Source organism: Nicotiana tabacum, chromosome 6, assembly GCF_000715075.1.
Source record: "Nicotiana tabacum cultivar K326 chromosome 6, ASM71507v2, whole genome shotgun sequence".
Lineage (NCBI taxonomy): Eukaryota > Viridiplantae > Streptophyta > Magnoliopsida > Solanales > Solanaceae > Nicotiana > Nicotiana tabacum.
The window spans coordinates 94,794,330-94,806,582 of NC_134085.1; the positions used below are offsets into that span (position 1 = coordinate 94,794,330).

General features: G+C 39.8%; 1 protein-coding gene and 1 non-coding gene across 2 annotated transcripts; both read left to right on the forward strand.

The window, feature by feature from the left end:
- The first annotated feature begins 256 nt into the window (after positions 1 to 256).
- LOC107801888 (uncharacterized) lies at positions 257 to 3,384 on the forward strand. The gene is made up of 3 exons (XM_016625294.1): positions 257 to 373; positions 2,086 to 2,120; positions 2,886 to 3,384. Exons 1-3 carry the CDS (start codon positions 257 to 259, stop codon positions 3,382 to 3,384), a joined length of 651 nt encoding a protein of 216 aa, XP_016480780.1.
- An 8,448-nt stretch (positions 3,385 to 11,832) lies between these two features.
- On the forward strand, positions 11,833 to 11,939 carry LOC142182376 (small nucleolar RNA R71). Its single transcript, XR_012711212.1, has one exon. It is a non-coding gene; the product is annotated as a small nucleolar RNA R71 (small nucleolar RNA).
- Positions 11,940 to 12,253: the final 314 nt, after the last annotated feature.

The following is a 12,253-nucleotide window of genomic DNA, read 5'->3' on the forward strand; positions in this document are numbered from 1 at the left end:
CAATGATACTTGTTCCTCTCTGAGAAGGAACCTAGTGCTCCATGCAAGAATGGAAAATAGCTTAAACAACAATCATGCATCAATGATGTATAGGCCTACTAACATCATCATTTGGAATATTCGTGGTGGTAACAATGACAACTTCCGTATCAACTTTAGGGGGGTGGTTGATACTCACAAACCTTGCATGCTTACTTCGCCAGAAACCCGTATGAAAAATCATATCACCCTACTGAATGATTTTTCTTTTACGAAAATGGCTGAGGTCCCAGAGAAGGGTCAAGCTGGGAGTATGGTTATTATATGGGATGCTAGCATAGTGAGAGTCCATGATTTTTTAAGGAGGATCCAAGAGATCCACGCCACTATAGAGGTAACTCCCTTTAATACTACTTGGTTATTTTCCTCGGTATATGCTAGTACTAACCTAGAAAAAAGATGTACTCTGTGGAATAATATTGAAAGCATTCATAACAATAACTCTAAGCCTTGGATCCTAGGGGGAGATTTTAATGACATTTTTAGCGCAAATGATAAATTTGGTGGCAATCCAATCAACCGTAGGAGAAGTAATAATCTTTCGAAGATCATCAACAAATGCAATCTATTGGACCTAGATTATAAAGGGTGTAAGTATACTTGGACTAATAATAGGAAAAAATCTAGAGGATTAATTATTAAAAGATTAGATAGAATTTTTGTTAATAATAGTTGGTTATCCCTTTTTCCCAAGGCTACGGTCATCCACCTGCCCTGAACACACTCTGACTATAGCCTGTTATTAGTTCAATTATCCCAAAAATGTTGATTTCATAAAAAACCTTTTAGATTAGTGACAATTTGGTGGAGACATCCTGACTTCATTAACATTGTTAGATGTTGTATGTCTAATAATAGTTTAACTGATGCTCAAATAACTTTCAAAGACACTGTTATGAACTGACCTTTGGAGATATTTTTAAAAAGAAAAAAATACTCCTAGCTAGGCTCAATGGAATTCAGTCTTCTCCCTCATACCAAAGAAGTTACTTCTTACAAGACTTAGAATCTAAGCTCCAATTAAATTACAATAATATTCTGAAAATGGAACAAGACTTTTGGAAATTACGCTCCAGAATCTCTTGGTTATATGATGGGGATACAAATATAAAATTCTACCACTTAATGGCTTCTAATCGTAAGCGTCGTAATGTTATTATATACTTCACCAACAATAATGGTGAATAGATTACTGATCCTAAATCAATATTAGACCATACTCTCAAATTCTTTGTTAATGCCTTCACAACCTCTAAAACCACCTCTCATAGAAAGGCCATCCTAAATGATCCTACGTACCACAATAATATTGATTTAAGTAGTCTTGATACTGCCTTGACAAATGAGGAAATTACAAAGGCTGTCTTTTCCTTCAAACCCTTCAAAGCACCTGGGCCGGATGAAATTCATCCTTTCTTCTATCAAAAATACTGGCACATCATCAAAAATTCGATAGAATCCTACTGCCATAAGGTTTTTGATACCCAAACACTGCGAAATAGTATAAATGAAACTTTTATATGTCTTATCCCAAGATTTCCCAATACAAACAACCTCAAAAATTTTAGACCTATTGGACTATGTAATACTTTTCTTGCTCAGTAGTAGATTCCAACTGACTCAGACTTTTTCTTGCTTTGAATTGGGATTTTACTCAAATCTTGACACATTTTCATCCAATTTTTTGTTCAAATCTTGACACTTTTTCATCCAATTTTTGCTCAAATCAGTTCGTTTACTAGCAATCTGAATTGGGTTTCCTTCAAAAATTTCAACTTTCCAAGTTTTCTTTTCGTTCCTTTCTTGAAAGAAAAGGCATACATTTTCGAACTGTCAATTAATTCTTAAAGAAACAATAGTAATTCAACCCACCCGGTTATACTTGAAAAGTTTGTTTTATGGATTTTGATTTAATAGTCACCATATCATTCTTCAAAAAAACCTTTTTTGAAACAGAATTAGGGAAGACCCATATTCGCCGTCGGAACTCTTTGCCATCAGAACGCCCTATTCTCTTGGTTCCGTGGGCATTTGTGTGTTTTGCAGGTATCACTTGGTGGTTGTTTGGTGGCGGTAGGGAGGTGCATGTGCACAAGCAATAGAGCAAAAGCTATACGCTAGGTTCCGCAGTATCGGGAGTATACCAAGTCGAAAATTCCAAGTTCTATTCACGGGAATTGGTACCTCTCCCCTCCTATTTCTCTATCTTCTGCGTTAGTTACTTTGTTGTCGTAATATTTCGTACAAGTATAGTCTGTGTGGTGTGTTTCTTTTTTAACTTTACACCATCGTAGGTATAGAGACTATGGTTTGTAATGGCAGAGAAGGGTTTTGTCCTCGGGGAGTTCGGGTGGTAGGGAGGGGGAAGGGCAAGTGTTAGGGGATGGGACGGGGCCCAAAGGGGGTAAAGGGAACAAGGTAGCCTGTAGGTTGAGAATTGGATTGTGGAATATAGGGATATTGATGAGTAAGTCTATAGAGCTGGCGAAGATTCTCCAGAAAAAAAGGTCAATATAGCATGTGTGAAGGAGACTAGGTGGGTAGTATCAAAGGCGAGGAATGTAGACGGGTATAAATTGTGGTTCTCCGGGGTCGTGAAGGGCAAGAACGGAGTGTCCATTTTGGTGGATAGGGAGCTCAGAGAGTCGATGGTAGAGGTTAGGCAGGTAATGACAGATTGATGGGATTAAGGTAATAGTTGTAGGGAGCACTCTGAATGTCATTAGCGCTTACGCGCAAACGGGCTTGGACGAGGAGGTTAAAAGGCGCTTCTAGGAGGTGATGGATGAGGTGGTGCGGGTTATTCCACCTACAGAGAAGCTATTCATATAAGGGGATTTCAATAGTCATATTGGGTCGTCTACTGGTGGCTATGGTGAGGTGTTCGGTGGCTTCGACTTTGGTGAGAGGAACGATGGTGGTACCTCACTATTAGATTTCGCTAGCGCTTTTGAGTTGGTAATCGTGAACTCTATATTTCTGAAGAGGGAGGAACATTTGGTTACTTTCCTGAGTATGGTGGCTAAGACTCAGATTGACTATCTCCTCTTCAGAAGGTATGATAGGGGGTTGTGCGAGGATTGCAAGGTGATCCCGAGTGAGAACCTCACAACTCAACATAGGCTCCTGGTGATGGACGTGGGTATCTTGATGAAGAGGAAGAAGAGGTTTGTATGGGGTCAGTCGAGAATCAGGTGGGAAGCATTGTCTAAGGATAATGTACAGGAGTTGGAGGGGCGGTTGACAACTATGGGTGCCTGGAAGAGTGGTGGGGATGTTAGTGCTATTGGACGGCAATGGCGGACTGTAAATGGGAGGCAGCGAAAGAGCTGTTGGGAGTTTTGAAAGGTTACTCTTGCAGGCACCGAGGCGATTGGTGGTGGAATGACGTGGTCCAAGGTAAAGTGGAAGCCAAAAAAGTGGCTTACATTAAGTTAGTAGAGAGCACAGATGAGGATTAAAGGAGAGCGAACTGAGAAAGATATAAGGAGGCTAGGAAGGAGGCAAAATTAGCGGTCATAGAGGCTAAGACTGCAGCATTTGGTCGGCTGTATGAGGAGCTTGGGGCAAAGGTAGGGACAAGAAGTTATTCCAGTTGGCCAAAGCAAGAGAGAAGAAGGCTTGAGACTTGAATCAAGTGAGGTGCATTAAAGACGATGACGGCCGAGTATTGATGGAAGAGGCCAAGATTAGGCAAAGATGGCAGTCGTACTTTCATAAACTTCTCAATGAAGAGGGGTATGGAAACATTGTATTAGGGAAATTGGGGCACTCTAAAAGCCACCAAAACTTTAGGTATTGTAGGCGCATTAAGGTTGAGGAGGTCGTGGGTGCGATGTGTCAGATGAGTCAGGGCAAAGGGACCGGACCAAACGAGATTCTAGTAGAGTTTTGGAGATATGCGGGTGGACCAGGCTTGGAGTGGCTGACTAGGTTGTTTAATGTTATCTTCAAGACAAAGAGGATGTCTGATGAGTGGTGGTGGAGTACAATGGTTTCAGTATACAAGAACAAAGGTGATATACCGAATTGTAATAACTATAGGGGTATCAAGCTACTAAGTCATATTATGAAAGTTTGGGAGAGGGTGGTGGAAGGGAGGATAAGGAGGGAGGTGTCTATATCGGAAAATCAGTTTGGGTTCATGCCGGGTCATTCTACTACGAAAGCTATCCACCTTATTAGGAGGTTGGTGGAACAATACAGGGATAAGAAGAAGGATTTGCATATGGTGTTTATTGACCTAGAGAAGGCGTAGGAAAAGGTCCCCAGGGACGTCCTTTGGAGATGTATGGAGGTGAAAGGTGTGTCGGTAGCTTACATCTAGCACGATAAAGGATATGTATGATGGAGCTATGACTCGGGTTAGGACTGTGGGAGGTGACTCAGAGATTTTTCCGGTAGTTACACCAAGGATCTAGGCTCAGCCCATTCATATTTTCCCTAGTGATGGATGCACTGACACACCATATACAAGGAGAGGTGCCATGGTGTATGTTGTTCGCTGATGATATAGTTTTGATTGATGAGACGCGAGGCGGCGTTAATGGGAGACTAGAGGTATGGAGGCAAGCTCTAGAATCTAAAGGTTTCAAGTTGAGTAGGACTAATACGGAATGTAAGTTCAGCAAAGTGACGGGGGAAACGGATGTGGAAGTCAGGCTAGACTCATAGGTCATCCTCAAGATATAAAGTTTTAAGTACTTAGGGTTAATAATCCAGGGAGATGTGAAGATAGAAGGGGATGTTACACATCGTATTGGGGTGGGGTGGATGAAATAGAGGTTAGCATCTGGAGTCTTGTGTGACAAAAATATGCCACCGAAACTCAAAGGTAAGTTCTATAGAGCGGTGGTTAGACTGGCCATGTTGTATGGGGATGAGTTTTGGCCAGTCAAGAAGTCGCATATCCAGAAGATGAAAGTAGCAGAAATGAGGGTGTTGAGATGGATGTGTGAGCACACTAGGCTGGATAAAATTAGGAATGAAGATATTCGGGAGAGGGTGGGCGTGGCTCTGGTGGACGACAAGATGCGGGAAGCGCGGCTTAGATGGTTCGTACACGTGCAGAGGAGAAGCCTAGATGCCCCGGTTAGGAGGTGTGAGCGGTTGGTTTTGGCAGGTACGAAAAGAGGTAGAGGGCGGCCTAAGAAGTATTGGGTCGAGGTGATCAGACAGAACATGGCACGACTCCATATTTCCGATAACATGGCTTTAGATAGGAAGGTGTGGAGGTCGAGCATTAAGTAATAGGTTAAGGGGTAGTCGAGCATTAGGGTTGTAGGTTAAGGAGTAGTCGGGCAGTCGATTTATGTTGTGTTTCCGACTTTTGTATAATATTTGTGGTACTGCTTATCCATCTATTTGATATCTCTCACATTGATGATATTAGTTTTTCGGATTTTGTTGTGACAGATCTATTGTCTCAGTGCCGAGGGTCTCTAGGAAACAGCCTCTTTACTCCCTCCAGGGTAGGGGTAAGGTCTGCGTACACTTTACCCTCCCCAAACCCCACTGAGTGGGATTTTACTTGGTTGTTATTGTTGTTTTTGTTGTTGAACTATGTAATACCTCTTACAAAATAATCACTAAAATCATTGCTAACGGGATAAAGCCTATTCTACCTTACCTCATTAGTCCTCTCCGGTCTAGTTTCATTAAAAACATGAGAGCTAGTGACAATGCTATTATCATCCAAACTTTAATGAATAATCTTCATAAAAACAAAAAATCTATCCCTGACATGTTGATAAAAATCGATCTTGAAAAAACTTTTGATAGATTGGAATGCTTTTTTGTCTATAGAACTCTTAGATTTTCAAATTCCCCCTTAAAATCAATAACCTAATTATGCACTGCATTTGTACCGGCTCAATGAGAATCCTTGTTAACGAGATAACTATTGATTTCTTTAGTCCCGGTAGGGGTATCCTCCAAGGAGACCCCTTATCCTCCTACATCTTCATCATGTGCCTAGAATTACTCTCAAAACTTATTAATTATCAAATAGACATTTTAAATTGGGACCTGGTCAAAATCTCTCAAAAAGGTCCCTCTTTTTCTCATGTTCTATTTGCGGATGATATAACCCTAATGGGCAAGACCAACAAAAAAACTGGCAATTGCATAAAATCTTGTATAGATTTTTTCTGCTCTCAATCAGGTTTATCCATTAATTTTATTAAATCTAAAATCATCCTCCCAAAAAACTGCCTCTTGATACTTCTACCTACTTCTCAAACCTTTTTGTAATGAAAGTTAGTCATGAATTTGGAAACTATCTAGGCTTCCCTATTCTAAATCATAGTCCTAAGACAAGAGACTTCCAATTCATAGTAGACAAATTACATAACAAAATGTCACACTGAAAATGTTCTTACTACTAGTACGCTTAATGCAATCCCCGTTCATTCTATGCAATATACTTATCTCCCAGTTAAAATCCTAAACAAAATTGATAAAATACAAAGGAATTTCATTTGGGGAAGCACCAGCATCTCATAAAAATACCATTTAGTCAACTGGAATATTGTCACTAACAGTCAACAGGAGGGAGGCCTGGGCATTCATAAGGCTTCTTTCTAAAATATTGCCCTACTAACAGGTCTCTCATGGAGACTATTACAAAAGACTAACACCCCATGGGCTCAATTCATCTCGCACAAGTACGCCAATAAAAAATCAACCAACACCATTTCTTTTATTTGAAAATCTATCCTAAAAGGTTGGAAACTTTGTAATGATGGCATCCTTTGGCACTCCCACTCTCACTCAAAAATTAATATTTGGACCTCAAATTGGATCCACAACTCTATCACATTAAGGAATAACATATATGGTCCTCTTAGTGAAAAGATCTCGACACTTCTATTAAAGATATTATTAAAGACGATAAATGAGACTTTTTATGTATTTCTTTTGAGATTTCTAGTAGCCTAATGAACAAGATTATCGCAACTCCTACACCTAATAAGATCTTTGAAAAGGATACTATGACCTAGGGTATCACTTCTAGTGGTCTCTTTTCCATAAAATCGTGCTACAAACACATAAATCCTTATACCATACCAAAATCAAACTTTGACAGGATTAGGGATCTTTAACGTCCAAATAAAATCAAATTCTTCTTCTGGAAATGCATGCATAACAACATTCCTTGCAGAGCATTCTTATTCCGCATTGGCATTAATATAGACAAGAATTGCACAGCTTGTAGAGACAATTTAGAAGATGCACAACATATTTTCCTCCACTGCCCGACACTCAATTTTTTTTGGAAAAACATGGGTATCCCCACTGTCTAGTTAAAAGAAGGTATACACTGGGTGATTAGCCTAAAAGAAAACTTTATTAAAAAAAGTAAGTATGCTAGTAACTGGAAAACCATACTCCCCTTCTCCATTTGGAATATCTGGAAGAATAGAAATAACAACAACATCAATAATCTTAACTATAAGGTTCAACACACTGATGTTCTACAACAAGCCTTGGAATACAACTTCTTCACGGAGAAAAACCCCTTCAAAGAAAGCAGGTTTCTAATTGAGATCAGATGGAACAAAACCCCCCACTAGATACTATCAAGCTAAATATTGTCGGAGCCTTCTCAAAATATACAATGGAAGCTGGCCTTGGTGGTGTGTTTAGAAACAGCAATGGAGATTGGATCGTTGGCTTTTGCAAATCAACTTATGCTTCATCAGTCATACATTGTGAAGTAATGGCTCTCCATGAAGGATTAAAAATTGCTCAAGAACAGGGATTCCCAAAGATAGAGATAGAGACAGATTCAACAAATGCTATATCACTACTCTATGAAAATAACCCAAAACTCTCTAATCTAATTTTTGAATGCAGGTGGTTAATGCACCAGTTGAAGCTCCCAATCCTGAGGTATAACTTCAGGGAATGAAATGTGATGGCCCATCTCTTGGCGAAAGAAGTAGTGAAAAACTTCAAAGCTTTTAAATGTATTTACCATGCACGTCCGCCTTGTTTTATTGAACCTCAATTATCAAAGGACAAGTATGGTCTTAGTATTAGTTCTAAGTATGTTGTTTCTTCTGTGTGTGAAAAACTTGCCAAGTTTGGCAATGCTAATGTCCTTAGGGACTATGTAAGGACTTTGTATTCTTTTGCTATTATTGTTAATATAATATTATTCCTTTACTTCAAAAAAAGGATGCCTACATTATTCATTCATGTAAAATGATATTCAAGCATGTCTAATTATGTTTCTAGTTCCCTATTGAGGTATATGATAAAGATGTTAATATTTGTAATATAGTGACACATGCATCTTCATTTACCATCGAGCTACGGCTGGTCGGGCAGTCATGCATATGATAAAGATGTTAATGTTTATAATATAGTGACACATGCTATTCATTCCTGTAAAATGATATTCAAGCATGTCTAAGTATGTTCCTAAGTCTCTATTGAGGTATATGATAAAGATGTTAATGTTTATAATATAGTGATACATGCATCTTTATGCATTTACCACCGCGCTACGGTCGGTCGGGCAATTACCACTGATCAGTTGGGCAGTCATGCATCATACGATATGGATAATAGTCTAGTTTTATTTATATATACGAGATGGGTCTTATTCTATAAGTTATGGCCCTCAGCGGCAAGTCAGAGGCTATAAGTTGACTCATATCCCTCCACAAAATAGTATTTTATTACTACGTTTCATTTCTGCCTTACATACTCGGTACATTCTTTGTAGTGACATCCTTTTTCTTGGGGCGATGTGTTTCATGCCACGCAGGTGTAGATAGGTGAGGTGAGGACCATCCACTATAGGCTGCCTCCAGATATCAGCCTTTGGTTGGTGAGCTCCACATCTTCCTGAAGTATTGCCGAGTCACGTTCTATATATGTTATTTTGTTTTATGAAGATGTCGGGAACCCTGTCTCGACTTATATATTATGGTCATGTTTTCTTAGAGGTTTTGCAGATAGTGTCTTGTGTATAGTTTTAGGTATGACATGGCAACGGCCTTGTCAAAACCTATGTATCTATATAATCTATTTTTGAATTATTTATGTGAGTTAAGTTCTAATATTGTTAATTATATATATAGATGACTCGTGACGAGTCTTATTGTAAAAAAAAAAAAGATAAGGTACGTGGCGCTCGATTGAGTAAGAACTGGGTGCCAGTCATGGACCTTAGATTTGGGTCGTGACAAGGATGATCCAAATACTAAAAAATCATTCATAAATACCTCCACGAATTTCTCCACCATGTCGATGAAGATGGCCATCATATACCTTTGAAAAGTTGCTGGTGCATTGCATAACCCGAATGCCATCCTTTTAATGCAGAAGGTGCCATAGGGACAAGTAAATTCCTAATCATCTGGTGCTATAACTATCTGGTTGTAACCGGAGTAACCATCAAGAAAGCAATAATATTCATGTCCGGCTAGCCTGTCTAACATTTGATCAATGAAAAGGAGAGGGAAGTGGTCCTTGCACGTAGCCTTGTTGAGTTTCCTGTAATCAATGCATACCCTCCAGCTCGTCACCGTACTGGTAGGTATCAACTCATTTTGCTCATTTTCCACAACTATCATGCCTTCCTTTCTCAACACGCACTTTACAGGCTTACCCAGTTGCTGTTAGAAATAGGAAATATGATCTCATCATCCAGTCACTTGATAATCTCCTTTTTACTACCTCCTTCATAATAGGATTTAATCGTCTTTGCTGCTCCACACTAGGTCTATGTCCATCCTCCAGGAATATTTTATGCATGCAAAATGACGGACTAATTCCCTTGATATAAGCATCAGTCCAGCCAATGGCCCCTTTGTGTTCCCTCAGAACCCGCAACAACTTCTTGCACATGTGATAATGAGGATGATATAATAACATGTAAGAACTCCGAAGCACCTAAGTATGCATACCGAGGATGGGAAGGTAAAGGTTTGAGCTCTAATTTTGGAGCCTTCTCAATAGATGGCTTAGGTGGTGTCAAAGCCAATGGCCTATCAATTTCCTCAAATCTCTTCAACCCGTTGACATATTGACATGTTATGTTCAAAACTTGTACAATTTCTTCCACCATCCCATCCTTCTCTTCTTCTTCGTCAATTAAAGCTCTTCCTATAGGATATTCAAACACCAAGTATGGTGTTGTGCCTGTCAATTCCTCATCCACAATTGTGATCATGACCAAATTCTTCATAGTGTGTAGGCAATTTGAGTGCTCGGTATACATTAAAAACCTCCACTTTATCACCCACTCTCATGGTCATTTGTCCTTCACATACATCAATAATTGCTCAGCTCGTGGTAAGGAATGACTGTCCCAAAATAAATGTGACTTCCTGATCAGGATCATAATCCAAGATGACAAAATCAGCTAGGAATATGAATCTGCCCACTTGGACCAGCACATTTTCAATGATCCCCTCGGGGCTGGCTAAGGATCTATCTCCCAATTGTAATAATACCATAGTTGGTCGAGGATCTCCCAACCCTAGCCGTCGAAATACAAACAATAGCATCAGGTTTATGCTCGCCCAATGATCACACAATGCTTGCCCAACTATATGTTTCCTAATTAAAATTTGAATTGTGAAACTTCTTGGGTCCTTTAATTTAGGAGGCACTTATTTTGAATTTTGGAACTACACTCCTCAGTGAGTGCTACAGTCTCGAACTCAGTTAGCTTGCACTTGTTTGCCACAATTTCCTTGATGTACTTTGTATACTTTGGCACTTCTTGCAAAATATCCACCAATGGCATGTTAATCTGCACCTGTTCCAAAATATCAAGGAACTTCTTGTACGCTACATTATGCTTTACTTTCTTCAATCTCTGAGGGAATGGAGGTGGTTGCTTCACAACTATTGGTTGTGGTTTCTTTGCCATGGCCTCTTCAATTGGATTCTTCGTCTCCTTTGCAGTTTCCGATTCGATTTTTGTGGTGGAGCTATTTTTCACTAAATATCACTTGCTTTCTCTTCTTTGATGGGACTTCTTCTAATTCTCTCCCATTCCTTGATGACACAGTATTAATATGAGCCTTAGGATTAGCCTCGGTGTCACTAATAATGCAACCACTGGTCTAGTGTCTGGGCACTAGCAAGTTGCCCCATCTATCGCTCCAAATTTCGAATAGTTGCTGAGTGGGCTGCTGCTTGGGCCTACTGGTCAGCCATCAACTTTTTTAGCATCTTCTCGATGTGACTCATTAAATTTGTAGGTTTCTCAGCCTATGGTGGTCTATATTGTTGTTGAGGAGCTTGTGGCCTGTACTGATTCTGAGCACCTTCAGTTCTACCTCAAGAGAAGTTTGGGTGGTTCCTCCAGTTAGGATTGTAAGTGTTACCATATTGATTCCAATTAGCTTGTCATCTCTTAGAATTCCCCACAAAGTGAACTGACTCTGGATTCGCTGGACAGGCATCACCGGTATGGCCCTTACCTCAGACTTCGCAGAACACCTGCACTTGTTGTACTGGTTGAACTTGTTACACTGGTTGAAACTTCTATTGGTTTTGAATCACATTCATCTTGCTGATTTGATTTGCTAAAGATGCTACCTGTGAAGATAGTGCTAATACAACATCCAATTCAAGTATCACGACAACTTTATGGGATGTGTGTCTACCTGCTTCAAATATGGGTTGCTTTTGAAAACCTTGTTCAACAGCGCGTAGATCTCATCAAAGCTCTTTTTCAATACTTGAGCACCAGCCGCTATGTCTACCACTATTTTTGTTTCAGGATGCAGACCTTCAATAAAAGTGAGAGCCAGTAACTCGTTGGTTTGGTTATGGTGTGGATAATCTCTTAGTAGCCCCTTGAATCGCTCCCAGACTACATAAAGTGATTCACCTTCTCTCTATTTGAATGCAACTATCTCACTTCTTATCTTTGTGGTTTTGCCCGAAGGAAAGAACCTAGCCATGAATTTGCGAGCCAAATCATTCCACAATGCAATATACTTAGTTGGCTCATATTTCAACCATCTCTTGGCCTCTCCCAACAAAGAAAAAGGGAACAATGTGAGCCTAACATAATCATATGTGACCCCGTTAGTGATATAAGTATCACAAATCTCCAGAAAATTCAGAATATATTGTTGGGGGGTCCTCGTGTGGAAGTCGCATAAACTGTCGATTTGCATGAAGCAGCTGGATCATACTCTGCTTAAGCTCGAAATGCCTAGTGATTCTAGGCTTGACGATA